Source organism: Streptopelia decaocto (assembly GCF_964273445.1).
Source record: "Streptopelia decaocto genome assembly, chromosome: 7".
Lineage (NCBI taxonomy): Eukaryota > Metazoa > Chordata > Aves > Columbiformes > Columbidae > Streptopelia > Streptopelia decaocto.
Window position 1 is genome coordinate 64,758,219 of NC_138661.1, and position 26,835 is coordinate 64,785,053.

Genomic DNA, 26,835 nt, shown 5'->3' on the forward strand with positions numbered 1-26,835 from the left:
TCTGAATAAATAAGCATCAATTTTATTGAATCATGAATAATTTAAGACTGGTACAATCATCAGCTTTATTCTCCATGACACAGGGGGATGGGGAATGGGGAGAAACGGGGAGAGTGAGAAAGGAGAGGCATGATCTCAAACAGACCATTCACGAATTCCAATCCTAAATGAGAACTGAAAATTAAATAGGGAGAGGAGCAAATGGAAAACATCATAAACGTACACAAAATACTCAATTCCTAGTTTTTCTCTTTAAAAATGGCTAGAAAAAATTCATCAAAATGCAGCACTTTTAATCAAATATTTACATTTCTATGTTACAATGAAAAAATGTACATCTTATAGAACATATTTCATAAACTGTTCCACTGGAAACGACTAGATCAAAACAGCAACCTTCCATTTAATATCGACAAAGAGTTTTTTTTGCTTTGTTTTTGTATTTTTTTCTCGAAAGAAAATTGCCACATTTAGACAAGTTTCCATACACGTAATATTGAAGTTAAGCATCAACAATGAAATAGCAGTTTGCTTCTTCCAAAATGTACAAAAAGGCTAACCAACCCCCTCCCCCCTTTCCCCAGATAAACCACATCTTGTTTATGGCCTGTATCGTTCTTGGCAGTTGTGTAGGAAAGAGAATGCTTTATACTTTCAATTTACAACTCAACACGAATGTTGCATAGAATCTTGCATTTCTTTCTTGTGGATTTCTTTTTTCAAACAAGCCAACTTGGTAAGGAAAAAAAGGAAGCGTCTTGAAAAAGCCTTAAATGAGAACAAAGTCACTTAAAGAAAGACTTAATCTATGAAAAGTCTTGATAGAAACTAAGATGTGTGCACAACGGGTAACCCTGCTTCCCGAAGCTTGAGAAAACACACTGAATATTGTGATGCTCAGAATGACCGGCCTACCAAAAATTGCCTCGCTCGCTGTAATCCAAGCTACTGTCAAAACAAATTACAGATAACAGAAATTCCTTCCCGAGCTTAAGCGCGGGATTCAAAATTAAAAGAGAAAAAAAAAAATACCCCGTTCCCCACAAATAAAACACCATTTTATGCCTTATAGCGCTCAGTTAACCGAGGCATTTTCTAGGGTATTAAGTCCATGTAAAGCCCTAGCCCTGCAACTGGAGTATTTTACAGGCACATGCTCTATCTGCATGGATTCAGTTGGGGGATCAGGTACCAAAATTCACAGTAGTAGCAGGTAAAGTCAGTGCTGGGAAGCAGAATTGTCAAGACTACTGGAAAAATCAACCTCTCTCAAACTCGTCGTCAGCATGCTATGAATTGGATTCCATACAGATTTATCCCATTTTTACAGTACCAAGATTAGGAACATTGGCTGAGTAACCCTTGGTATTTCATTCAGTGAAATAATGAAACACAGTCCATAAGGTTAAAACTAACAACACCAAGCTCTTCCCCCCCATCATTAAAATAGTTAATTTTTTTCTTTTACAGTATTTTTCTTAAAAAAAAAAAAAAATCATCAGCACTTAAAAGTTGTAACAGGAGCAGATTCAAGACCAGCTCAGTAAGACAAAGTACAGTTATGTTACAGAAAGTCATGAGGTATAATAAAACCATCCTCTCAAGCTGAGTCACAGAAGCATGAACTTGTCTGTTACATTATTTTAAACCCACAAGTTCTTAAAAAAGTGTTTGTAATAAGTTTTCTTTCTGTACATTGAAAAACCAGCATAATCCTGTAATTTATTAATGACAGCATTTGCTATAGTTGAAAAGCTTTTTGTTTTCCTCCTGCATGGATAAAACAACTCTTCAGTGATTTATTAGCTGCAGATTGATATGAACCTGAAAAGTTATGTCATTTCCCTCCTTTTTTTGTCACATTTAAACAAATCCTAGTATCTCATACAAACAGTATTCACAGCAACTTATGATATTCCAAGAGATGACTTTAGCCCTGTCTCTTTAAATAAGACCCCACAATATACAGCACTAATTTAATCAAACACAATTAGTAAAAAATAAGGCATCGCTTTAAAAGTCAGCACCAAAAAGATAGCTGGAAAGGCTAGTACAAATCAATATTGAGGAGTGCTGTTTTTGCTGAGGTACAGCTGACGTGGTGATGGTATAAAAAGCATTCGCTTCCATAAAAAGGAAAGTGCAAGTCTTTGGGAGGTGGTGTTGTTCCCCAACAGAAGTACCAGCCTTAACACTGATCGTGTAGGTGTGTGCGTTCAGAGGAGAAATAAAACCAGGTTCACAGCTCTGCCAAAAGGCGAAAGCATGGCCCAGCTCAACTGAAAAGACGCGGTACCTTCCCTCCTTTTGTTTTTATTCCAGATCTGAATACTGCTAAAATACTTTTTTTAATTAAAAACTGGAACTGTCACAGAGCTGAGTTTTAATTAACCCATTTATGGTTGTGCTGATTGGAACAAATACTTTGAAAAAAACAAAAAACAAAAACAAAAAAAGCACCCAAAATCTTTTAGAAAACGGCTGTAACATTTCATGGCAAGGATTAGGAAACGGAAAGCCTGATGAGCCCCTTTCGGGGGTGCAGCTCACCCCTGTGTGAGGGCTCAACGCCTGCGCGCCGCCCAAGGTCCTCTGGAGCCGCAGGGTTTCCCAGGGCACGGCCCTCGCGCCAACTTCTGGAGGAGGGAAACTCGCTCTCGGCGTCATTGAACGGGGTGTTAACGCCCCCAAAGTCAACCCGGTTGGGTTACATGGATGTAAGTGGGAAGAGAATCAGGCCCTGACTTGCCAAGGGCCACCTGATCATTCACTTGTAAGTAGGACTGATTGTTACACAGTGTTTGAAAAAACCTGATTTGTTCAGACCGTATATATATTTTTATATATTCCTATTTATATATATAATCTTTATAAACACACAATGAAAGAAAGCCAAGGTCTCAGACTGGCAAGGAGAGCAGCGCTTTTTCTTTTATATTTTTTTTTCTTTTCTCTTTTTTTTTTAATATTTATTCAAACTTCCTTGTTTTGTAGCTTTGCCTTTATTGAGTATTATTACCAAGGCAAGTGATATCGTTATAGCACCAGAACTATAGGAAGCTGAGTTAAATTTGCAAAGCTGACTGGTAAAAGTCCAGCCCTCACCTAAATGTGTTTGGTCAGAAGCAGCATAGGCAAAAAATTCCTCTCCCCTCTCCTTCTGGACAGTACATGGCACAAAGCTGTTTGCTCCATAGCTGTGAAGTTCGCCCCCTCGCCCTACAACTTTTAGTCATGACGAATATTTTTAACATCTTCAGGATCTTAGGCATGAGAGCTTACAGCAACTAAACAGAAGAAAACAAAGGAATAGTGCAGTTCTCATCATCGTCAAAAGGAAAAACAATACAAAGGTTGCTTGGGTTGCCTGCACCCAGGTTCAAGACTGACTCCAAGTGTCTTGTTGTTCTTGCAGCTCTAATACTGAGATCCCAGCCCAGGAACGTGCTGTTTTCATGAGTCTGTGATTAAGAGTTCTTGCCGAGTCAGGGAGCAACAATGTAAAAAACCTATTTCTATCCGAGGAAGATCACAACGTTGACTCCAGAGATGAATCGAGGATGTCATCGTGATGGCTGTTGCTGTTAGAGTCACTGTCGTAACTCTGGGGACTTGAGTAGTTGGCTGCTTCTTGCAGTCTCATTAGCATGTTCATCTGCAAAGGCACAGAAGTTCACAATTATCTGTATTCTGGGGTAAAAAAGATTATAGACTCCACATGAAAGCTACTGTGGCATTCACTTTGCCAGTGGGTAACAAAGGGAAGGAAGAGACAACTGGGGTAATTAATACTGAGTTTCTGGAAAGAGATATTAATTGTAGAACATGTTACAGCATCATGCAAGTTAGTAATGAAAAGTATGCTTTTCCAGTCAAGGTGAAAATGAGAAGTTTGAAGGGATTAGTCCAGAGCCGTACTCAACAGGATTCTGCAAGCATCCCACCCCTCTCTTGCTCTGACCCATGGAAATACAGACAGATGAGTCAAAAGAGGCAAATCCAAATGAATCCAAATGTCCCGATATCTGGCTAAGTATTTGTATATGTATATATAAGCTAGTAAAAACTGCAACATACATTCTATACTCTCAACTGTCCAGAAAAATGTACACCTCAACAGAACAGCTTCGGGGCATTCCCAGTTTGCACAGTAGTTTCAGTAACTGCTTCCCATTGGAAGAAACTGGGTATTTAGTGTTACCTTCAAGTTCAATTTATACGTTCTATACAAATTCTTGTTAACATTTCCCTATATGCTTGTATGGTATTTCTGATGCATAAATTAGACACCAGTCATGGACACTATTAGTTCATATAGTCTTTGAAAACTTCCATTTTCATCTGGTGTCAAGAATACAGCTCTAAAAAACATGTGAAGCAAAGCAACATGGCTATTTTGTGATTGTGGCAAAACAGGCTCAATTAAATGGTTCCACTCTGTTATTCAAGTATGTCTAACAAGATCACATATTTAATTCCACAGTGTAGAAACAAATTTGATTACACACATCCCCTGTCACTTGGCAAAGATGAATCCTCAACAAATGAATTTGAAAAGCTTCTACTATTGTTTCTTGCAAAACTGTACAAGCTTTCTGTGCTAAGGCATTCTGCAAGTTGACTTGATGACTTTCCCAGAAACATCGCCTTCTTGTTCTAAAACTTCTAAACACTCCCCAACTGTCCTTGACTTCGTTATTCCTGCTTATGAACCCTAGAAACATGGGAAACAAGTGGTTCTGCTGTTTCGAAAGTGAGAGCTTACCAAAGGATCTCCTTCGGCATCACTCACTGGAATTTGTTTGCTGGTGGAGCCTTCCCGGGACACGGAGTAGCCATCGAAGCCCACGTCTTCGGGTCGCAGCTGTAGCAGAGGAGGCCACTCATGGTGCTGTGGGGTGGCCGCCCAGGGGTAGGTGTCCATCACCCATTTGGCGGGATCCTCCCAGGGTGCTCTCCTCCCATACAACTGGAAAAGCATAAAAACACGTAAAACGTTCCTCTTAGTCTACCATTTAATTCAGTGCCTACCAAACCCAAAATGAACGTGCTGTGAGTCTTGTATTGCAGAATGGTCTTGCAAGCAGGGCTGAACAAAACCAAATGAGGTTTCCCTTGCCCTAATGACATATAAAGCTTTAGCTATTTTTAATGGCGACTGATTTGGGAGAGGCTGCTCGCCTCCTTTGAGGACGTAGTGCCCTTCTGTTGGCACCAGTTGAAGAAAGGGAGACCTGAAAATAACCTCGCTTGATAAAGTTAACTTAAATAAAGTCACTACACAAAAGAAACTGTCAATGTTGACATCTGGACCGCACCGGCAACTGCCTTATCTATGTTTGCTGCCGTCCGGAACGCGCCGTCAGTGGAATGTGTTGGAGGAACGTCAGACCTGTCACCAGGTAATAATGACGGCTGTCATAGCAAAAGGTTTTCAAGTCGGGGAGTTTTCTTTGTATTCAATCAAGAAAAAGCACCAGCAGGATTTTGCTACGTTCATGTTCCTACTTCACGTAAGCAAGCTCTATTTCAAAAACTTTTTCTGTTCTGAACAAGCTGTGTTACCAAATCCCAATGTATTCTTGTTCTATTTGGTTAAGTTTGCCTTAATTAGATAATAAATTAATGTAATGCTACATGAATTTCAAAAGCATACATACAACTTCAAGTGACTTAAAAAAAAAGCGTTTGCTTCTGTTTAATAAATTTCATCCTAAGAATCCTTCAGCAACTGGAGTTTGTCACTGGCATTTGTCACTTGAATTCAGAGAATTCTGCCTTTTCTGCACAACACAGAGTGGTAAAAGCAGTGGTTTAACAGAGAAATTCATCAGTTCTCTGATGGATCCAACACTACTTCACTTTCTTAATAGCTTTTTTTTTCTTTGGTGGCTTTATTTTTCACATACCCCCATTTTATTATCCTCCCATTGCCAAACAGCAGCAGTTAAAGCAAACCTTACAGCTTTCAAGTGCTGTTCTTTACTTTACCACAAGTCCCTGGAACATTCTTGCAGCACAGAAGCAAATCCCTGCTTCCAGTGCAACCATGTCCCTGAAATGCTGCATCCAAACAGAATGCAAAAGCCCAATTTCATCCAGATGCATGGTTAACGGACCCAAATCTGATCTTCCCGCATGGTAGCAGGGTGTTTCTGCAGGTATCCATCAGGCAAGTGCTGGCAGAACGGCGCTTTGACACAGATTTCGTGGGCAATATTACAGAATAACAACAGCTTTCATTCTAAATGACATCACGTAACTCACAGCCTAATCCTTTATCTGAAAATTTGGCTGTATTAATTTCCACACGCCGAATGAAGCCCTTGATTCTACTAGAGCCTCCCTGTAAGTGTTACGAGAAACCCAAATTAAGTGAAGCACAGATGATAGATGTGAACGCGAACTTGGCCACAGATGGCAGCCAAACGCCACGCACAAATTCACAAAGCATTAAATTGCTCTAAATACCAACATCTGCTTTATTCTGAGGCAGAACCCAGCGAGTCCCAGCCCAGAGCAGAGGTGCCCAGCAGATGGAGCCAAGCATCCTTCAAACTCCTCACCCCTGAGCTGTACTGGATTCTTTTCTCAGCATAACGTCTTCAGGCTGCGGTAAACCAGATCCCCTATTTTAATCTACAGCAGCACATGCCAGTTGGTAAGTGGAAAGGATTTTATATTTTCCATGTCTTTTTCACCTAGAAGGTTTGTATGGATCCGAGCTCATTTCTGAAAATTAGCTAGTAGGTGAGATTCCCATATAACTGTATCACACAAAATTAGCTAGTAGGTGAGATTCCCATATAACTATATCACACAAAATTAGCTAGTAGGTGAGATTCCCATATAACTATATCACATAAAATTAGTTAATAAGTAAAATTCCCATATAAATATACGACATATCTGCAGCAGATGATGAGAGACTGAATGACGAATTCGCTATTATCTTCCAGAGCAACTAGTTCTGTCGGTCCCTTTCACACGTGTGTTTTCTAGAGAGCAGTTAAGGAGGCAAAAATCAAACCGGTTGCTTCACAAAGCACCAAAGAGAAACCACCAGAGTGCGAGTGACAGTGGCAGGAAGCCACAGGGACTCTGGGTCCTCTTCTTGTATCAATAAACCAAGCAGGAAGAACTGGGGTTTTATCCAACCTTCTAATTTTCACATCTTTGTTTTGAAGGAACAAAACACTCAGCTCCAATGGGAGCAATTATTGTAAGGATCCATTTGGCTCACTCGCCTTTGACCCAAAATAGTTCTCTAAATGAGAAACAGAAATATAAAAATAGTTCAGGTCAGATCCACAGGGATCGGAGTGAAATGAGAAGTCCACCCTTCCTTTCTGGCAGGCAATTTCACAAGAGCAGATGTGTTCTTGGAGAAGGTAAGGGGCAGAAAATATCCCCAAATGAAACACATTTCTAGCATTTGAATATTAATTAGCACAACTCTGGCTACTCTTTGAGTACTGAGTCAACAAAAGAAGTTCGAGAATAAACAGATAAACGATTTAAATGGAAATGAACTAGTGGAATTCAGGGAAATGGGACTGAAGTGGATACAGAACCTAAAGCACAAAATGAGAAACTGAAATCCTTATACTTGGAACACAAGCAATTCAAATAACCTAAGGACAGATGTGGAAAACAGGCAAAACAAGCAAACAAGAATATGGTTTTATTAATTGTCGTTCTTTCTCTGTGTTTCTGTTACTAATTTTTCAATGCTTTCTACAACTACTGATCAGTCAATACAAGAGCTTCAACACAGAGTACAAGGAGCCCAAGCATCCCTGCGAGGATCAGTTTTCTCCTTTTCAGGAGGAAACAAAGTCACATGTTCTCCTGTCACTTGTTTTAGGTCAAAAATATAAAGGAAAGTAACCGGAGCCAATAATGGGAAGTTTTATGTAAAATGGTTCTGTTCTGTTTCTAGGAAAGTTCCTCTGTGTGTGTTGTATTTTAGGACCTATCATGTCCTTCAGATCTAAGAGCTTAACACAATTATCTCAGAGAAAATGAGGTCTTCAGGCAACGACAAATTTTCAATAGTAAACACAGCTTGCACACATTCTGACCCAACCAATGATACAATTCATGTATTTCATAGAATTGTAAGGAGCCATTAGTAACAGCTGTTTTCTATGACAAGGTTGTCTTCTCTCTCCGCTAATATCTATAAATCTCTGCTGTACAGACAGCAAATGAAGCCCAAGGTGGTCGTCACTGGACAATGTAAAATCCCCCCCCCTTTTTTTAATATAGTACTTCTACAAGTACTCAGACTGAACCTCTAATACAGAAAGGGTAGTGCATAGAAAAGAAACGTCATAAGCAAGCAAATCAAACCAAAATCCCAGTATTTTCCAAAAGAAATCTTTTATACTTGAACATATCTTAATGGCAAGACATCCTACCAAACACTGCAATGGTGAACCCTCAGCAGGAGCAGAATGGAGAGAACTGTTTTCAAAAACATGACCGAACCATTCTGCAACACAAGTGGCTCTCCATGGAGCTTGTACTTGGAGTAATTTAATTTTTCAGAAAGACTTCAGACACAGAGGCATACGTGATAGACAATCTATTGCTTCTGCAAGTACAATTTCATAGCTGTTAATTATTCTTACTCATAACAAGCCATGTCTTGCCTATAGTTTGAATTTTTCTAGTCCAAACTTGTCAAACATCCACTAGATTTTTTCCCTGCAAGACTGAAACAGGAGACTCCATAGATCACGTAACATTTTAGCTTCCTCTTGAATAAACTGAATAGATTGGGCTTCTCATCTCTCACTGAACGATTCCTGTATCTTACTGATACCCACTGCTCTCTTCTGAAGCCTTTCCACTTTAACTTTCTAAGTCTTTTTACATACAGAAGTACTACTCTTCTCCTACCTTTACAGCTGTATTTATAGCTTATGCCCTCAAAAAGGCATTTGTCCTCTTACCAAAACAGAAGCTCCCAATGCATTGTCATAATTCCCTATTTTCCATCTACCTTTAGCCCTTTTTCAGTCCTCTAGATTCTGTGCTCCACCTTTTTATTTCTGTGTGATCTCTTTTTTAGCTTTCATGCATGCAATGCCCAGAATTTACTGATATTTGATTCTTTTATCTCAAAATCTGTCTTTTACATGTTATGCTGTCACACTTACTTTGTGAAGAGAGGACTGAAGAATAAAAAAAGGTCACTTTTTCCAGTTGCATGGTAAGTCAATAGCAATCCTCTGTGGAACCTTCCTCCTGATTCCAACATGCTTTGTTGTCACAGATGCACTAAGAATTGTGTGGTAATGCTTAAACCTATCCAAGTTGCTAGAGTATGAATCAGTTACTAAGTACAGGCAATCGATGATTATTTCACTATGGCCTCTGAAAGAATTATGAAGGAATCTACTAAAAAATTCATTCTGTAGACTGAGAAGCAATCAAAATGTCACCGATACTGATCCTGTCACTCATTAATGTGTTTCTCTCCATACACAGCTTTGTTTCTCCTCTGTTGAAAGATTTGATTCACAAAGGAAAATCCCACATAACTCAGTGAATACCAATAACACATTTTTCAGAGGTACAATACAATTTTAGGGTGTGCTTCTGGAACAGATTATTGAAAGATATTTGGGTGACTAACTCCCCCCACCACAAACATCAGCAATTTGGCATCTGAACAGCTTTAAAAAACCCCAATCTAATCTGGACTTTCAGTGCTTCCACTCCATTTTTCAAAATAGTTTGAAGGGAATAATTCTGCCTGAAATTAATGACAATTTAAGCGCCATTTTCACAGACACGTAGGTATTCAGTGTGCAAAGCTGTATCTAAAGAAAATGTTGGCATTCTTCAGTTTTGTCCAATGCTGTGTTTCCTTTAAAACAGATACCATTCAAGACGGGTAGTGGTAGGTTAATGATTGGACTCAATGATCTTGGAGGTCTTTTCCAACCAAAACAATTCTATGATCTGTAATTTTTCACTTTTGCCTACTCACCTGTAGCCCTTCTCTAACTGCCTCCAGAAGATAGGGGATGATGGAGTAGTTCCACAAGTCAGTAAACCAAACTCTAGAACCGTCTACATCTATCGGACAGGAGAGGAAGAGCCGTGGACCTGGAACGAGAAATTCAGGTATTACAATCCCATCAAGATACACCTCAAAATAAGACCAAATAACAACTTTAGTTCTCTGGAGAAAGAAGCCAAGGATGAAAGAAAATAAGTAGGTCTTCCTGAGAGCTCAAAAATCCTCTGAATCTACTTGAAAAACTATACCTTTCGAGGCAAGAACAATTAACCAGATTTCATAACACAATTACTTTTTGTACAGTTTGCCTCAGAGCACGCTGCCCTCTAAAAACAGGGTTTTAAAGAAACCGTTTTTACCTGGTGGAGCACAAGGGGATACACAAGGATGCACCTGATATACAAGGAAATAAAAGACACATATTTATATATGCCCGGGCATATGGGCAGAGCACTTACCAATAGTAACATCAGAGGAGCTGTGAGCCTCCAAGAATTTGTTCAGATGCTGCCAGACCTTGGGAATCCAATCAATAATTTTGACCAGCTCTGCATTTCTCATCCTGCCACTGATCTCTGTTTCAATTAGTTTTCTTCTTAAGAAACGACCGAGAAAGCCTTTGACCGGCTCGGTGTGGTTTGCACATAGCACCCATCTACGGCAGAACAGCAGAAATGTCCATTATTGCTCTTTCAAGCTACTGAACGTATCTATTCTGGGCTAAGTTTCTTTTGTTATTTCTAGATTACTATCATGATCAAAATGACTGCCCAGTCACATATGTTTCTTAGCAAAAATTTTGTAACGATGAGTTCTCTAGATGAAACAATTTGTAACGCACATTGCTTAAGCTTATTTCTCATTCAGTATCTGCCTTGCCAATAGTCTTATTTACAATTTGTTAGAGGATCAAATATCTTAACAATACTCTGAAAATGAAAGTTTTATGAACTGAAGTTACTTTAATAACAGCATCATAACAAAGCTGCACATGTTAGGACAGCAACTAGTAACAGATGGTATTTCTCTCTCGGTTTGCTGTTTCGTCTGATAAGAACAATTTCAGGTGACTCAGTAGCCATTGCGCCCGTGCCAGCCCACAAACATAAATAAGAAACATGAATAAACAGTACCTGAAATTATGGTGAAGCTGAAGATTAGGTGTTGAGGAGGTGGCTTGGTTCATTGTGCCAATAATATATGGACTATTAAAAAACAAACAAACAAGCAAATCATAATTGTAAATTTTGAAAAACAACTTTTTAGTAAGATCTCAACATTTAAAAGGGTTGTTCAAACCTCTTTTGTCAAAAAGATTTTTGTAGTTACTAATGACCAAATTCTCTGCTGAGAATCTGACTTCTGAGAACATCAAATTCTGAAAGCAAAACAGGAATCTCAAAGCAGGAAACTTTCACAAAAAATGGGGTTTTAGTACCGAAGAGCTACTGGGTGAAGTGAATGCAAATTACCCAAACTCTACACTCCTTTTTATTACTGATTTCAAAGGAATTGATCATGTTATAAAGGAAAATACCTCTAAAGTGCTGTCCATAATATAGACAGTCCATTTTACCAACTTAATCTAGAGTTTGGCTTTGTGACCACATTTTGCAATGGCAGTGGTCTGACTGCAGTATTGAAATTCAGAATGTGTTCTAATATTATTTCCTTACCATTTGTGGTACTTGCAGTTCAGAAGCCCATTAAAGATCTCTCCCAGTGAGCTGACGTGATGCAAATTATCCAAAATGATAACGAGAGGCATGTCCACGGCGTTATTTTCACTGTTACACTGGTCTGCTAGGTTGGACAGATATTGGCGGAGTTCCTGTAAAGCATACATAAAGAAAATTAAGAAAAAACATAAAATTAAAGATAAAGAGAGTTTTCTTCATACTCCTTGAAAATCCAGGTAAGATAAATAATCTGCTGGCATTGTAATGAAATGTAAAGCAAAAGAGCCTGCTGTCTTAAAATGCACACATTGTCCATGAGAAAACAGAAGAATATGGTTTTCTTTCTCTTTTGTAGGTTATGCTGAAGATTTAAAGACTATATCAGAAATCCTGTGTGAGATAAGGGCCTCAAGCGGGGTTACTGTGTTCTTGTCTGGGTCTCTGTGTTTTCATTCACTCTGTCCTAATCTTACACTCGGAGCTCAGAAATGTATTTTTCTTTCTTTTTGGGAACTTGTTCAACTCTCCGTAGTGCAGCAAAGCGAACTTTGCAACCCAGCTAGGTTTGTTACATCTGCTTGCCGCTGTGTTTCTATCGAAATGCCGCCAACAAAATTAATCTGGAATAAAGCATCCCTCAGCAGAGGCCAAATTCAGATGCTTCAGTCACACCATGAAAGAAGATCGAGCTCGTGGGGCTGCTGCCAGGTGACCGGGTGTGGTTGAAATGCTCTCCCCAGCTTTAAATCATGTATTCCCTAGCATGTCTCAAATTATACCAGTGGTCTACAACCACACTTTAAACCATTCCTTTCCTCCAGAGGAAACTATGCCTAAGGACATCAAACATACCTTTTTTTTTTTTTAATCTGGAGGTATATACAGCAAAACCAGCAGCACATAAAAAGCAGAGACATGTTTTGACCAAGTGCAGGAATGTGTCTGGACAACAGTCACTCCAAACCAGCGTACGCAGATCACAACTGCTGATACTTGCAGCTGCAGAACCTCCTGACAGCCTAGAGATGCATTTGAGGGTTTTGGGGATAAAAACATCCCCATGCAATAGGGATTGCTTAAGTTGCTGGGAATTTTACGCAGCGGTTTAATTTCCCCAGCAATTCTCAGGCTCCTAAGCACTTGAAAATCGTGAGACTTTTAGATGTTTAAATATACACCTGGAAGCCTGCTATTTCAGGCCCATCATCGGGTGAATCTGCAGTTTTGAAAATCTTCAATTTACTCCCTTCAAGATTAACATAATGTTTTAAAAAGAAAGATTAGTTTAAAATCAGCTTTTGATGGATTAATAAAGGAGGAATCTCCGATTTTGATACACAGTAGCATTAATTGTGCAAGGATGATTTCCATTTCCTCACCTTACTGGATTTATGGTCCACATTGAAGGTTGCAATAATGCCATCGGCCAGCTCCCTGCCCTCTCTAAGGACCATATACTCAGAGAGACGGTTCGCTAGGTACGTTTTACCAGTGCCACTGGGGCCAGATAAGATAATCCGTCTGTGTTCCATCAGGAGAGAGACATAACGCTGCAGTATAGGCTTTGGGATCAGTGATTCAAACACCAGACCGTCCAAACTGTTCTCGCAGATACCTGCACCAAGAAAAAATAAATCTTATTTAGTGGGATTCCTATTTTTTATCAAATTATCTGCATTTTTTAAAGCATGGTGCTTTTTTTTGTTGTGTTTGGTGGGTTTTTTGGTTGGTTGGTTTGGTTGTTTTCTCCTTTCTTGCTAAGTAGCTGTAAAGCTGCAAAGCAATCCTGTTAGTGGAGTTTGAATAAACCAAGATTAGTTGAAATGACTAGACAGTCAAACTGGAGGGCTGAAAAATGTGTTTTGTGAATGTACTCGGGCCCAGCAACAGGAGGAGAAAACCCCCCAAAATAACACTTGAACCCAACAGATTTAGATCCGACCTGACCAAGGTGTTTCTCACTTCAGAGACAATTCCCTTCCCCACTCTGGTATCCCCCATGATCGAGAGGGGCACATATGAAGCTGAAATTAATAAAACAAGTGCAGAAAAGACCTGTGGGCTTAACCTTCAGCTCTCCCAGTTTTCAATGAGCTCAGCTGCACCCTATGGTGTATCTAAGACCTTGCAAGACTCGCCATAGTAAATAATTCCAGGCCACGTTTTTCACACACAAAACATCCATTTTGCAGCGTTTCGCCACGTCCGGTCCGCGTTCATCCGGAATTTACCTGTTTACTTTTGAATCGCTAGACGAAGAAAAGAGTTATCATCAACTCCCCCTACTTTCCCACACGCTTGTAATTAAACTCCTCCTCTGTATGCTGATAGTTATCTCTTCTAACATAAAACTCCTGCTGATAAGCATTTACGCGATGTCAGCAGTCACTTGAGGCAGAATTGGCTCAGGGAAAATACACAGTGCTTCAAAATAAACAGCAGAAAGGGAAGTTGGCAGATCACACAGAGAAATGTTTGCACCTCAATGGCTACTTGGAATATTAAATATTTGTACAGGCAGCTTTATATCTCAAAGGTATATGCGTTTTTCCATGAATTGATTAAATACATTTCTATTTTATTGAAAACTGTTATCACATAGGAACCTTCAAAGCACTAGTCAAGCCAATGCAAGTTAAATATAAAATCAGATTTAAGCTCTACAGATATGCCTAGACCTTAAGCAATATTTCAGTTGGAATCTACTGTTGGACAATGTTTTCTAAGTAAGCAGAATAGCCTGGGTTCACATCAAGCCTCAGTAAATTGAGACATGTCATGGCTTATTTTGTCTTCCTGCCCACTGATTTGCTACCCAAGGTAACCGATTTTTTACACCAATATTCAAAAAAATCCAACTAACTCTCAGTCAAATACCATAGGGAAAATGAGCTGCAGAGTGTTTGGCAATGCTCTCAAATACTCTACCGTCCAGATGCAGATCTATGCTCGAGCTTTCACTGGTATAACTTCGAGCAAACTAATGTACATTTAAAATGAAGTGGCTGAGGATTTTTTCCCTCAAATCTCACTTCATAGTACAACTTTCATAGAAAAATGTTTCTCGGAGAAACCAAATGAGAAACCACATGAGAAATAAAAGCATCGAATTCTTAATCAGCATGATCTAATGAATTTGATGAGAAGTGTGAAAACCATACATTCTGAAAAAGCCCTGATTTTAAGGTGTCCCTGGGATGAATTCTGGGATCCCTCTCTACTGGTGCCTGAAAAGGGACTGTTCAGTGAGGCAAATCACAAGCGACATCAAGATTCTTTTCACTTTGCATGAAAGAAATAACAACTATAGCTGTCACAAAGAGGTAATGTAATTCTGAGGCTTTACTCATTTGGAAGGTATTTAGTGCTCAAACACCTCCACAATGTCCCTTGTGGTGTGACATCCTCTCCGGGACATCTCCAGGCGTCAGTTCAAGATATGTGGAGAAAACTGCGTGTGTGTAATTATACCTACCATTCCACTTCAAAAAACTGCTGAATTTATAGGGTTAGCATCGCCTAAGCGCTATCTCTATCAAATGAAAATAGGACTAGTAACTGTAATTAGTGAGAACTACAACAGACAGGTCAAGCGTAATTACCTTTGACGGTCACTGAAATAGTGTTGTTTTCTCCAACCAGGTAGCCACAGGGCAACAACTCGGGTGTCTCAGCGCTGTTGGTGCGTTTGATTTCTCCGATGCTGTAGCCCAGAACACTGTCTGAATTCAGACCCAGCTGGCTGACGGGATCCACGTGAATTATGTATTCCTGGGGCGAAAAAGGGACGCAAAAAGTTAGGAAGCATTGAGATCTCCGTGACTTTGTTCTACGCTATAACAGTAATAATCACAGCAAGTTAAACATTGCTTGGTACCACCAAAACCTAACAGGAGAACTCAAGCACGCAGCAAATTGTACTCACTAACCTTAAACAAGCGCCTCACAACCCCATCCAGAACATCCCATTTGGTTTTGCCACTGACTCCGATGCAGCCTATGAGGAAGGTGCGAGGCCTCGAATCCTGGATGCATAGAAATGTAAATTTAAGTTAATAAATAAATCCCTTTTGTTTTTTTTTTTTAAATTATGGTACATATTTACCACTAGTGAATTCTGAACGCTACACAAAAATCCTTCTTTTCTACACTGTTGGAGTCACAAACCTAAAGGATACTTAGATTGGTACTAATATTAGGTAAAAGGTGCTTATTAATTAATTCATCAACAATTCAAAAGCCTCTGAGAGGATGATACTTTTGGAAAAAGACAGAAAGACTCTTAGGAAAATTCTAGGCAGAAAAGTCCATGGCATATTCATAGTTCCACAACTTCAGGACCAAATATGAGGCATTTGCAAGGTTTATCCTATTTACTTCTAGAAATCCTGCCACAGACATACAAATCTAAATAGATTTATAGAAATTATACATGATTATACATATATATAGTTATATATGTGTGTATACATATAGTTTTATATAATCTCATTTCTATAGTAAGACTTCAAGTCTAACTAAAATCTAAGGAATCATTTCACTGTGAGCACAGTGGAGTCTGACAGAACTAGCAATATAGTTTTAATGTTAATTTGCTTAAATAGGTCTGCAATTTCTTAATGCAAAAATAGTATTCAATGGAAAGATCTGCTGAGTCAATTTTATTTCCTATTATTTAGACTGTTGTCCCTCTCTTACAAAAGACATCAAATTATTTCTTAAATATGCTTTTACATGTACTAATACTGTGAGACAGCAAGGTCAGTGCTTGGTAAAGATTGCATAGTACATCCACTCATGCATTACACACACAACGTGGGCCGCAATTTTACAATATCTGAAATGTATTCGGGTATTCAGGATTCTTTCAATTACCTGAGAATGGAGAACATCTGAAAGATGTCATTCAAAACAGGATACCTGTACCAGAGAGGACAACTTGAACTAGAACAATAAGCTATAGTTCTCCCAGTCTGGATCCATTAAGTTCTTCCAGAATATTGGTGCTTCTAGCATTTTGGTGCATCTTCTATCAATGCATTGGATTACTTTAGCTATTACTTACAATTTTATTGATGTTTAACTGAAAGGCTCAAGAGCTTTTTGCAGCTTTTAACACATCAGTCTTAAACAGATGCTGTCCCAAGGTTCAGATTAGTCCTTGATGCTGAAAGAGTGGCCTCATTTTCAGAGGTGCTACTGAAAGGCTTAAATCCTAACGTTATCGCCTATATCACTGACATATGGTCTAGTCTAGCAGCCCTGTGCTACTTTCAAGGTTCGTGGCCATCAATGCTGATGGCACCAACAAGAAGCTGTAAAATAAAAAGTAACGGCGGGTTGAGTCGACGAGACAACCTGAACTGGTGGTGTTGGCTGCCAGCAGTTCCAAGGAAGCAGAAGAGAGCTGAGCACCTTGGCTATCACTAGTGATACACCAAAGTACTATTCTTAAGAGAAAATTGTAAAAAATATTTTGCAAATAAAAGCCTCCAAAACAATTTGAATTCTCTGCCCCATTCCAAAGTCACTTATATTTCAAAGCTGGGGACGATGCACAACTCACCTCCTTCCACTTCATTTCATCCTGAAAGTTGACAACTATTTTGACGTGCCTGCCTCCTTCTTTCCGTGCAGACCCATCCCCAGTGTCATCTAACAGCATGTCTGTGAACAGAAAACATCAACTGCTTCACAGCTGTGTCTTAATAACAACGAAGACTATTCTGATTTACACCAACTTGTCTATTGTAGTCAAACACAACATACCTGGGCTTCACACGCCCAGAAGTAACAACGTAAGAACCAGTTTACTGACTTCCCTACCAAATATCAGTATCACTCTTAAAAAGTGAATGTCATTGAAAATTATTAGCTGGTTACTCTGTATTTTCCTTCCTACGATATATCCCCTGGCAAATGTACACCATTAAATGGCTTTAAACACGACTCTTCGCAGCTGAGGTCATAATTGGACAACTCCGATCCAGGGCGTAGCAGACTCATGACGACATTTTAAAAGAAGGCTTTGTGCCAGCTCCTGACATATTTCCACACCTCAACTGTTAATAATTTTCATGCTTTCATTTTTCCACGGCTAACCAAACCAAACCTTCCCAAGTGCAGGACAAAACCTGCCCACCGCCTTTCTCATTAAACTCACCGAGACTGGTTGACTCCGTGAGGTTCAAACTGTGTTGAGAGAGACCCACTGAATGTCTCGGAGAGGATGAAATGGAAACCTGAGACTGAGCCCTGCTACAGCTGCCGTGGTTTTCGGATTTCAGCCGATCGTTTTCTGCTTTTAATTTTTCAATCTCACTCTTGAAAAGACAAGCCGGGAGTTAGAAGGCACAGTGAAAACGTACACTTAAAAGAGAGCAACATAAGTAACTGAAGAATAAATAGTAGTCTAGCAGAAATGCCATTTTCGTATTACTTCAATTTACTTTAATAAATTAATTATTTTAATTATTGCAAAGTCCCTTCCACAAAACCTTTCAAAGTATCTTAGAAAAACATAAATATGTGGGAATTCACTGATCACTGAAATGCAGCTACTTTAAAGCAGAGAGCAAGGGAACATCTTAAGAAGTTGATGACAGTCAACAAAATTATCCCCCCCATAAGGTTTCTAGGGTTGAAACAGTTGCAGCTGCAGAGTTGAGGGCAGCAGACTTTATACATTCAAGGTGACTTTTAATGAAGGTACAAGGCTTAACACTGGCACAAAACTAGACCCAACTTCTAATAAGCATTCAAAAACTTCTGATTTACCTTCTTTCCGCTCTTTACTGTGTGGCAGGTTGGCCAACCTTTAACACACCAACACAGGCTGCAGTACTTGGGGTGGTTATCTCTTACCTGCATTCTGTTCATCGCCTCCCGAAGCTGGTCGAGCTGATGAGCGGAGCTAAGGGCTTCCAGACGAATATCGGTCAACTTCATCTCCTTATCTCTCAGCTCGTTTCGTAACTGCATGACCGTTTCAGCTTCACTGTCAGTGCATTCAGAAATACTGCAGAAGATGGAAAACCAGACACTGAACGAGACCATTTGTCACTTTTCAGGTGGTGCTTCCCCAGCACTCACTAGCAAAGGAGGAATAAAACCCTTTTATTCTGCAGGAGGCAGGCAACAATTTGGGGTTGCTGAATTAGTGATACCATAAATCAGATATTAAATAGGTCATGGAAACATTAGAGAGTAGTGAAATCAGCATCTGAACAGAATTCTGGAAATCAAATACTATTGGATAGTCCTCATTTTCTTTCATGGTAGTTGCCATAAAGGAAAACTTCTAAAGCCAAACTCTAAATAAATTAAGGGGGTGCAGGCAGTAACAGCAGTTGGTTGGAGATTGATGAGTTTACAGACAGATTTAAAGCTCACCAGGTGTGCACAGCTGGGTTTCCCTGAACTGTTCTGGAGGGCTTTGGAACTCTACACCTATTCAAGCGTGATAAATTCCTGCTCACTTTAAAGCACTCACGCTTTAAAAATTTTTGGTGGCATTTTTCTTCCCTCCTCCCACAAAAAAAAAAATCTGGGTGAGTAACATTTCAGCACATTCATAAGTGTATCTATATAAAGATCAACTACACAGCTGCATGCTTTAAGGGAGATTAATTTTAAACGTCCCTCTCTAAATCAGGTTAATGAGAGATGTTTTCCCCATCAAAAAGTCAATAGGCCAAAATACACAAGTTTTACTTGTGCTCTAGCCTTGCCTCAGTTCCCATATTTACTCTTTTCTCATGTTTAGCCTTTTGGCTTTCATGTCAAGATGAGACGTATGCACACAGCGTTTTGACTGATGACAGATGGGATCATCATTTGACAACTTTCTGGCCTTAGAGTTCTGAAGCACAATTTGCCTCCGTCACCAGAAACTCACTGAGTGCGGCTCAAGAGACTGGAGAAGCTTAAAAAAATTCACGGGGGATTATCTTCTGCTACTAACATTTCATCGCTATTATACGGCTGGAAATTATTGCTATTGTGAAACAAGGGATGGACAAAACTTCACGTTTGGGTACTTACTCCAATGCATTTGTTCTGAAATCAGGCTCAAGCTTTGCATGACATCTACAAGGTCGTAAGGCTGGCTGGTAATTATATATTTCACAATACTGCCTCTTACAACTGTCTGTATTTATCTTACTCAAGCGATGAAACTACTGACAGAATTAACGTAAAATCCGTTCTACAAAGTTTTCCAAGCACTTTCTAAATGTGAGTTCAGACTCGAAACAGTGCTGTATGGCTATTATTGAACTTTATTTCACAGGTGGTCAAAATGAAGCCTTGAGATCGCCTGTGACCTTCCCATGAACATAAAATGGGTTAAGCATGCATCTACATCTCATTCTCGTACAAACACAGGCAGAAGGGTATGGTTTGGTCCTACAGATGAGCCTACATAACAGCTTGCTACTACTCAAGTTCAGCTCTGTCACTAAACCATGCTTTGATTTCCAGTACATTCTCACTTTTATGTGAATTTGTCAACTTAATTGGGAACTAATCATGGCAGATTAGCGCACTGCCTTAGTCAACAGAGAAAACAAAATCCCAGGCTTGGCCTGGATTGTTTCATTAACAGCAAGAGATCCAATTAATTCTGCACTCCAAGGTCGCCCTGGTTATAAATACTCTTCATACTCAATATGTTCTGCTGAGAGAGCACCCCGATGAAATATTAAATTGCACTACAGTAACAATGCAATGATTTTTGGCTTCCTGGACACTAAGACAAAGGTGCTGTGTTGGGAGTCAGCTTAAATATATTTAATTCTCTGTATACATGCATACAAATTTTCTGCCCTCTGCCTGTAATCCCCTTGGACTATGGAACATTCAAAACTGGCAGGAGTTGAAAGTGTGATTTTTTGCTCATTCTTTTTAATTTTCTATTTAAAAACCAAGTAAATCACTTACAGAGAGTTGGAATGGGAAGCTCTCAGCAATGGCGTTGAAACAGCGGTGTTATGGTGTGGTAGCTTTGGTGAAGAAGGTAACGAAGAATCAGTCATCTCCTCAATATCTGAATGAGAAGATGCTGACTTGGGAGATTTCTTTTTACCAAAAGCTTGCTTGAAGGAGCTGCGTAGCTGAAAAAAACAAGACCACAACAGTAGGCACATCATTAAGAATGAAAGCAGGCAGAAAAAGCCGCAGAGTAAAAACTCCAACATGCAAATACTCCAAACCATACAGCCAAACTCACGTATTTTAATACGAGTAAAAAACAAATTAAAAAGCTTTTTTTTTTTCCTTAACTATTTTATGAGATTAATAAGGTCAATGGGATTGGATATCAACGCTTCCTATTTTTAAGATAACTATTTTACAGCAAATTCCGTTCAGTGCAACAAGCGATGTTGTAGCAACTTGCAGCTTTAACGTAACGTGGCTCAGCCAAGGTTAATGGTGCTGACATGGTTAGTCATGTAAATGGACGGGTTAGCTTTGGATCTCGTAGTTTAAAGTAGTTCTTCCTTACCTCATTGACCTGCCGGAGGAAGCGCAAGCAAAAGGAAGTGGGGGAAGGAAAAAAGACATGTTTTAACAGATAAGGCCAGTGATAAGGAAAGCTTTGGATTCCTAAGACAAACATCACCAATAATCAACAAAGACCAACAGTTACTTTAAAACCGGAACCCTGTACTTTCCAGAACCAGGTGTTTCAAACAACATAAGGTCATTTTTGCACTACTTGAGGGAGATGCCAGACCCAGATCTCTTAACTACTTTAATTATATTTTTTCCTTGGCTCGGACAGAATGTTTTGGCTCACAGCCAAGTTAATACTGTGTTTTTCCTTGCGGGAACAGGTATTTCAACCAGGTGGGAAGACTGAACGTTCTCTACCTAACTGCAGCTAAAATAACCGCTGTTAATGTGACCGCCATTTTCCAAACAACCAAAAGAATACATATTCATGTGATTAAACTGATGTTATCCCAAAGTTACAGCTTAACAGTTAGCATTCAAGAAGTGTTTGGACAACACTGTTAGACATATAGTTTAACTTTTAAGTTGCCCTGTACCGAGTCACTCCCTTCCAACTCAGGATATTCTATGAACACCATTTAACGCTATTGCAAATTATATGTTGTAAACAAGCTGGCTTAATATGAGCTGAAAGTTATTTTTAAACTAGACAAAGACTCCTACAGTGAGAAATGTTGAAAATCTGGTGTTTCAGCTCTGAACTGACAGCTGCATTGTTTCCATTTATAACAAAAAGATCTTGGATGAGGACTTCCTCGGTATTTGGGAATTACCAATGTGTGATTCAGACTCAACTTACATATTTTTCTCAGTAAATTACTGGTTTAATTTCCAGTCTTCATTTTGCAGCAAGGATGTACTCATTTTTAATAACAACATCAAAATACTATCCTGTTTTTTTCTACTTTATGAAGACTTCGTTTCTCTTTGAAATAAGGGCATTTTTCCTTAACCTTGTCTAAAAATAGTCATCTGATGTATGAGAACTGTAGGCTGATGTAAGATAATATTTACCAGGTTACAATAACAAAGAGTAGAAGCTAAAGCAAAAAATTAAGAAGTGTTTTATCTGAACTAAGGCTTAATGATTACAAAAGGTTTGTCTCACAAATTAAGAGTCGTTGGCAATTTAAAAGTTACAGCAATTTACTTTGTCTATAGCTAATGTATAACCCAGCACAAGAAGGATTTGGAGATGACATTATTTCCATTCAGCCAGTTATTTAATGGGCAGAGTGGAAACACTTTTGTTATGAAGAAGCTGGCAAGATATCAAAATAAAACTACGGGAATAAGAGAGAAATAAAACCAAGAACCTGCTCAGGAAGCTGTTTCTTACAGTTCAGGAATTTCATAAACATTTCTGAGAGGATATTGTGCAAATATAAATCAAGCTTTTACCAGCTGAAACCACGTTTTGTATCTATACAGACTTATCTGTACACCCAAAAGGTCCAGGGAGATTTAAATTCAGCGGGAAGGAAGGGGTGGATTGTTTTACTGGCTACAATAAAGGATCTAGGGACTTTAGTCCAAACTACAATCAGACTAGGTCACTAAGGCACTTATGGTCTAATTGAAAATGGAGTTTAATATAATGTACCTTTCCTCCAGTACAGGGTACCTTGTACACAGTATATGATGAGCAAAGAAGGAAAAATGGGAAATGACAGGTAAGTATTCCAAAATCTTGCAAAATAAAGGTCCAGCACAATAAATGTTTAAAAATCGGTGGCTTTTTGTTGTAGAACTCAAGGGTAACGTTCAAAACAGAGTTCTTTAAGTGCTTAACGCGTTCACTTAAAAGAAAGACCTATGAGCCAAAAGAAAAAAAGTAAGAATGATCTTTCATTGTCGATTTGTTTTACTTTAATGACAGACGTTGCATTTTCCCTAAGGGGCTGGACATCATATTACTTTTAGCCAGACTTGATCTTTGACAGCTATTTCTAATTTAAGACTGGCCTTTTGGCTGTTAAGCTAAAATTCAATCCCAGGCAGAGTCAACACAAGCATATACATCACTTAGGACTCAATTAAGCCTTCAAAAGAGAGTTTACACAGGATTTAAACCACGCGTAGTCCTTGTGCTGACCTGTCGCGTGAGGGGAGGAAGGAGGAGCTGAGCAGCTCGATTTCACCGTGCATGTTCTGACAATTTTATATAAAACCCACGCAATCTGTTAAAATACACTCACCCAGTTCTTCCTCTTCTTTTTCTTCGAATCGCTCTCGATGTTGCTGCCCACGCTGGAGTGACTGGTAGCGCTGTTGATACTGGAGACGCTGTCTGAAGAGTGTTGCCTTCGGATCCGCAGGTCTGCGGGTTGAGCAGCTCCAGGTCCTGAATACCGGCAGAGGACGTGTCAAAATTAAGTAAGAAATTGGATATAAGTGTAAATTATGGGCATGAGCAAGAGAAGTGAGATAAGACAGGATTGCGTTCGGACTCTACATTAGGAATTGCTGAAAATGCCAAAGAAAGTAAAGCGCCTGACAGCTCTGAAATGGGTGAATTCAGATTGGATACTAGGAAAAATTTCTTCATGGAAAGGGTTGTGAAACACTGGAACGGGCTGCCCAGGGAAGTGGTGGAGTCACCATCCCTGGAAAGGTTTAAACGATGAGGTTCTCAGGGACATGGTTTAGTGCTAGAGTTAGGTTATGGTTGGACTTGATGGACTCTTCCAACCAAAATGATTCTATGAACTACTAAATGCTTATAATAAATTTAATGAGTTCACACAGAAGGTGGAAAAGCTTTGTTAAAATGCCTTCTCACGTACCCAACACACCCATTTACTTCTATAGAACATATCGCACTATTAACACAGATCTGATTTCAAATCCCCACGATACCAAAACAAGCACCTAGAGCATGGCCAAGAGACAAAGCTCATCCCTGACGGTTACATCAGCTACTACCAAGCGGACTAAAGTCTCATGGGCACCCCATGGTTGCTATACGTGGCGTTTGCTTCTCACCTTTGCAGTTGAGCTCAGGTGTGTTGATGACTCCGTTGATGGCAGCCTGGGCAGCAGCATTTTGCTTCTTCAGTAGTTCAATTGTCTTCCTTAACTCGTTCAGTTCTGAGTCCTTGAATAAGAACAAAAAAAGGGGTGATAAGCTCGAAAATGCAGATGGTATTGAACCGCTCCAAAGGAGCCACCTTTCAATCTAAGCATTTGTAGTAGAGAATTTACGGAATATGTATGTACAAGGAGACGAAAATGTGGTTTGGTATACCTGGGAAAGTCTGGCCTCAATATGTTGCAAAATGGCTTTGTTATTATGATAAAAAATATGTACATGCTCTGTAATACAAAAATAATGTGCATTCAAGTACACTGTCCAAAAATCCAATATTATCTGTCTTGCAAGGATTCCTCTTGGTGTTTCTCTTGAAAGCGCATGCATGTGGATTCATTGGGAAGAAATTAGTTACAAAAATCTGCACTATTAAAGGCTTGTGTCCAAAGCAACAATTTATTGGAGTAACCTGATTAGTTGCCACAACATCCCAGTGAGAAAAATCAGTGTTTTATAAAAGGTTTTATAAATCTTGCTCTGTCACCACAACTGAGGAAACTAAGGCAAATTGGGTTATTTTCTTCCCGCTCAACTACAGAGGGAGCACAAGCAACAATGTTGGAAACTGAAGTTAAGAGTTCCCCACATATTTTTCAAGCTTGCCTTTTGTTCTGCTGTCATGGTCAGGCTCTGCAGTCTGATCGTCATGTTCCCCAGGCTCTGCTCAAATGCTGCCACCAGGTGAGCCTGAAAGTTCAACCACACAGAAACAGTTTGTTTTCCGCCCAAAACATGAATTTAACACGTATTTAAATGAACCATCTCCCGCATTGCATTTTTTGTTACGATGCAGTTAAACCCTGCCCTGCTTGGCAGCAGCTGCTCCCAACAGCTTTAGAAAACAGATACAGGAGTAACGCTGTGACCTGGGACATCAGGAGGACATTTTCTGGAGGTGGCTTCTCACTCAGCTGCTACATCCACATCTTTGATACCACAACTGCAATAGCCAGGACACTTATTTCACATCTATTCTAACAGAGCAGAAAGGTGGGATTTTTTTCCAGTTTGAAATTCTCATTTATTCAGTAAAACGTGCAATCCTGCAATACTGTGGCTTTTAAAGGATGCTTCAGGGAATGCATCTTGTCACCTGAAAGTATGTCCTTGGTTATCTAGCCATGTCCCCAAGCTATTGCAAGCGATGACATGTAAAGACCTCCTATCACGAAATACAGAGAGATTCTAAACATCTCCTGCTGCTCATTTTTGAAATCAATCTTTGACTTTTTATGTGGGACATCATTAACATGTAAAAGGTGACTCAATGACTTCTCCAACACTGGAGTGCACCTTGCCTGCAACCAAGGTCTATGTGCTAAATATCACCCAAAACTTCCTGGTGCTTGGCCAATTACCCTTTTTTCTTTTCCTATGAAGCACTGAGAACTCATTGTCGATTATATTAAGGCCACCAGCTAAGAACTGAACATTATTGAGAAGTAAAAAGAAGGAAAAGTAGATTGAAAAGATGGAAAGGAACTTGATAAATAGTGCCAATGACATGCCACTGTTTCATACATATACATGCGTATGTATGTACACAAATAACTGGACACAGGAATAGTTCAATATATATTTGCCTCATTAGCCACAATAATCTACACTAACCATAGAAAATAACATTTTATTTCTCTATTAAAAATAATTCTATGCACACACCAACAAGAAGAATTGTGCGAAATCCTTCCAAGCGGAAAAGGACATTTGCTTAAATATATACAGAATAGCAAAATCCTTCACAGTGCTATTCCAGACGTATTAATCAGCAGTACACAGCTGACTTATCCTAAATAACTGTTCTCACATTCGCAATGAAAACAAACACGAGCACTACAATAACACGGAGATGTGCATCTCTCATTCCCATCAGCCCCTATGAAAATAAGCAAAGCTGAGACTGTGAGAAAATAGCAAAAAAGTAATTTAAACCCTCACACTACACATGTTTGAAAACCTAAATATTTGTTTTAAAAACACAGTCTGCAAAGTTTCTGTTGGGGAGGATGAACAGGGAACAACAAAAGTGATATCCAAGAATCCTCAGTGATACTTTGCAAAAGCAAAAAATAAACAGGCAAGTGGGTCCACACGGATTAATAATGGGATACAAACCCTTATGCTTTGACCTTAATAAAAAGTTGCTTTCAAAATTGGATCAGGCACCTTGTAATTATTCCTATCTGGAAATTGTACAGTCTGCTACAGAAAATAGTTATCCTCCCTTCATAGTTGGAGCAGAACCTTTTCAAAATTCTTGCCCCTGACGGCTTGAGAAGCATCAAATCTTCAGAGCGTATACAGGAAAATTCAGGGGGGGAACCATAAATAACGAGATTAATTAAAATTGCCTAAGTTAAAAGCATTTAAAAAAACCCCAAAACTCTTGTGTCAAGGAAACATTCATAAAGCAGCGTCTCAACAGCACTTATTAGTCTTGATATTTTTGGGAACGAACCTGGCCTTTTACATGGAAAGAGTATGTTCTCTTGAAAAGAGGCAGCTAAAGACCA

At 39.3% G+C, this 26,835-nt stretch overlaps 1 protein-coding gene across 9 annotated transcripts in view; it reads right to left on the minus strand.

Moving 5' to 3' along the window:
- Window positions 1-26,835, minus strand: part of NAV2 (neuron navigator 2) — a 210,849-nt gene continuing 184,014 nt past the window's right edge. For all 9 annotated transcript variants that reach the window (XM_082058912.1, XM_082058913.1, XM_082058911.1 and 6 more), the window contains 16 exons: window positions 24,926-25,009; window positions 24,217-24,328; window positions 23,430-23,575; window positions 20,656-20,828; window positions 18,580-18,733; window positions 17,879-18,038; window positions 17,282-17,382; window positions 15,645-15,740; window positions 15,318-15,486; window positions 13,095-13,330; window positions 11,713-11,867; window positions 11,170-11,241; window positions 10,495-10,691; window positions 10,004-10,122; window positions 4,766-4,969; window positions 1-3,655 (listed from right to left, as the gene is read on the minus strand). In XM_082058912.1, the coding sequence (XP_081915038.1) occupies window positions 3,530-3,655; window positions 4,766-4,969; window positions 10,004-10,122; window positions 10,495-10,691; window positions 11,170-11,241; window positions 11,713-11,867; window positions 13,095-13,330; window positions 15,318-15,486; window positions 15,645-15,740; window positions 17,282-17,382; window positions 17,879-18,038; window positions 18,580-18,733; window positions 20,656-20,828; window positions 23,430-23,575; window positions 24,217-24,328; window positions 24,926-25,009 (2,304 nt within the window). In that variant the 3' untranslated portion in view covers window positions 1-3,529. The remainder of the gene's footprint in view (window positions 3,656-4,765; window positions 4,970-10,003; window positions 10,123-10,494; window positions 10,692-11,169; window positions 11,242-11,712; window positions 11,868-13,094; window positions 13,331-15,317; window positions 15,487-15,644; window positions 15,741-17,281; window positions 17,383-17,878; window positions 18,039-18,579; window positions 18,734-20,655; window positions 20,829-23,429; window positions 23,576-24,216; window positions 24,329-24,925; window positions 25,010-26,835) is intronic.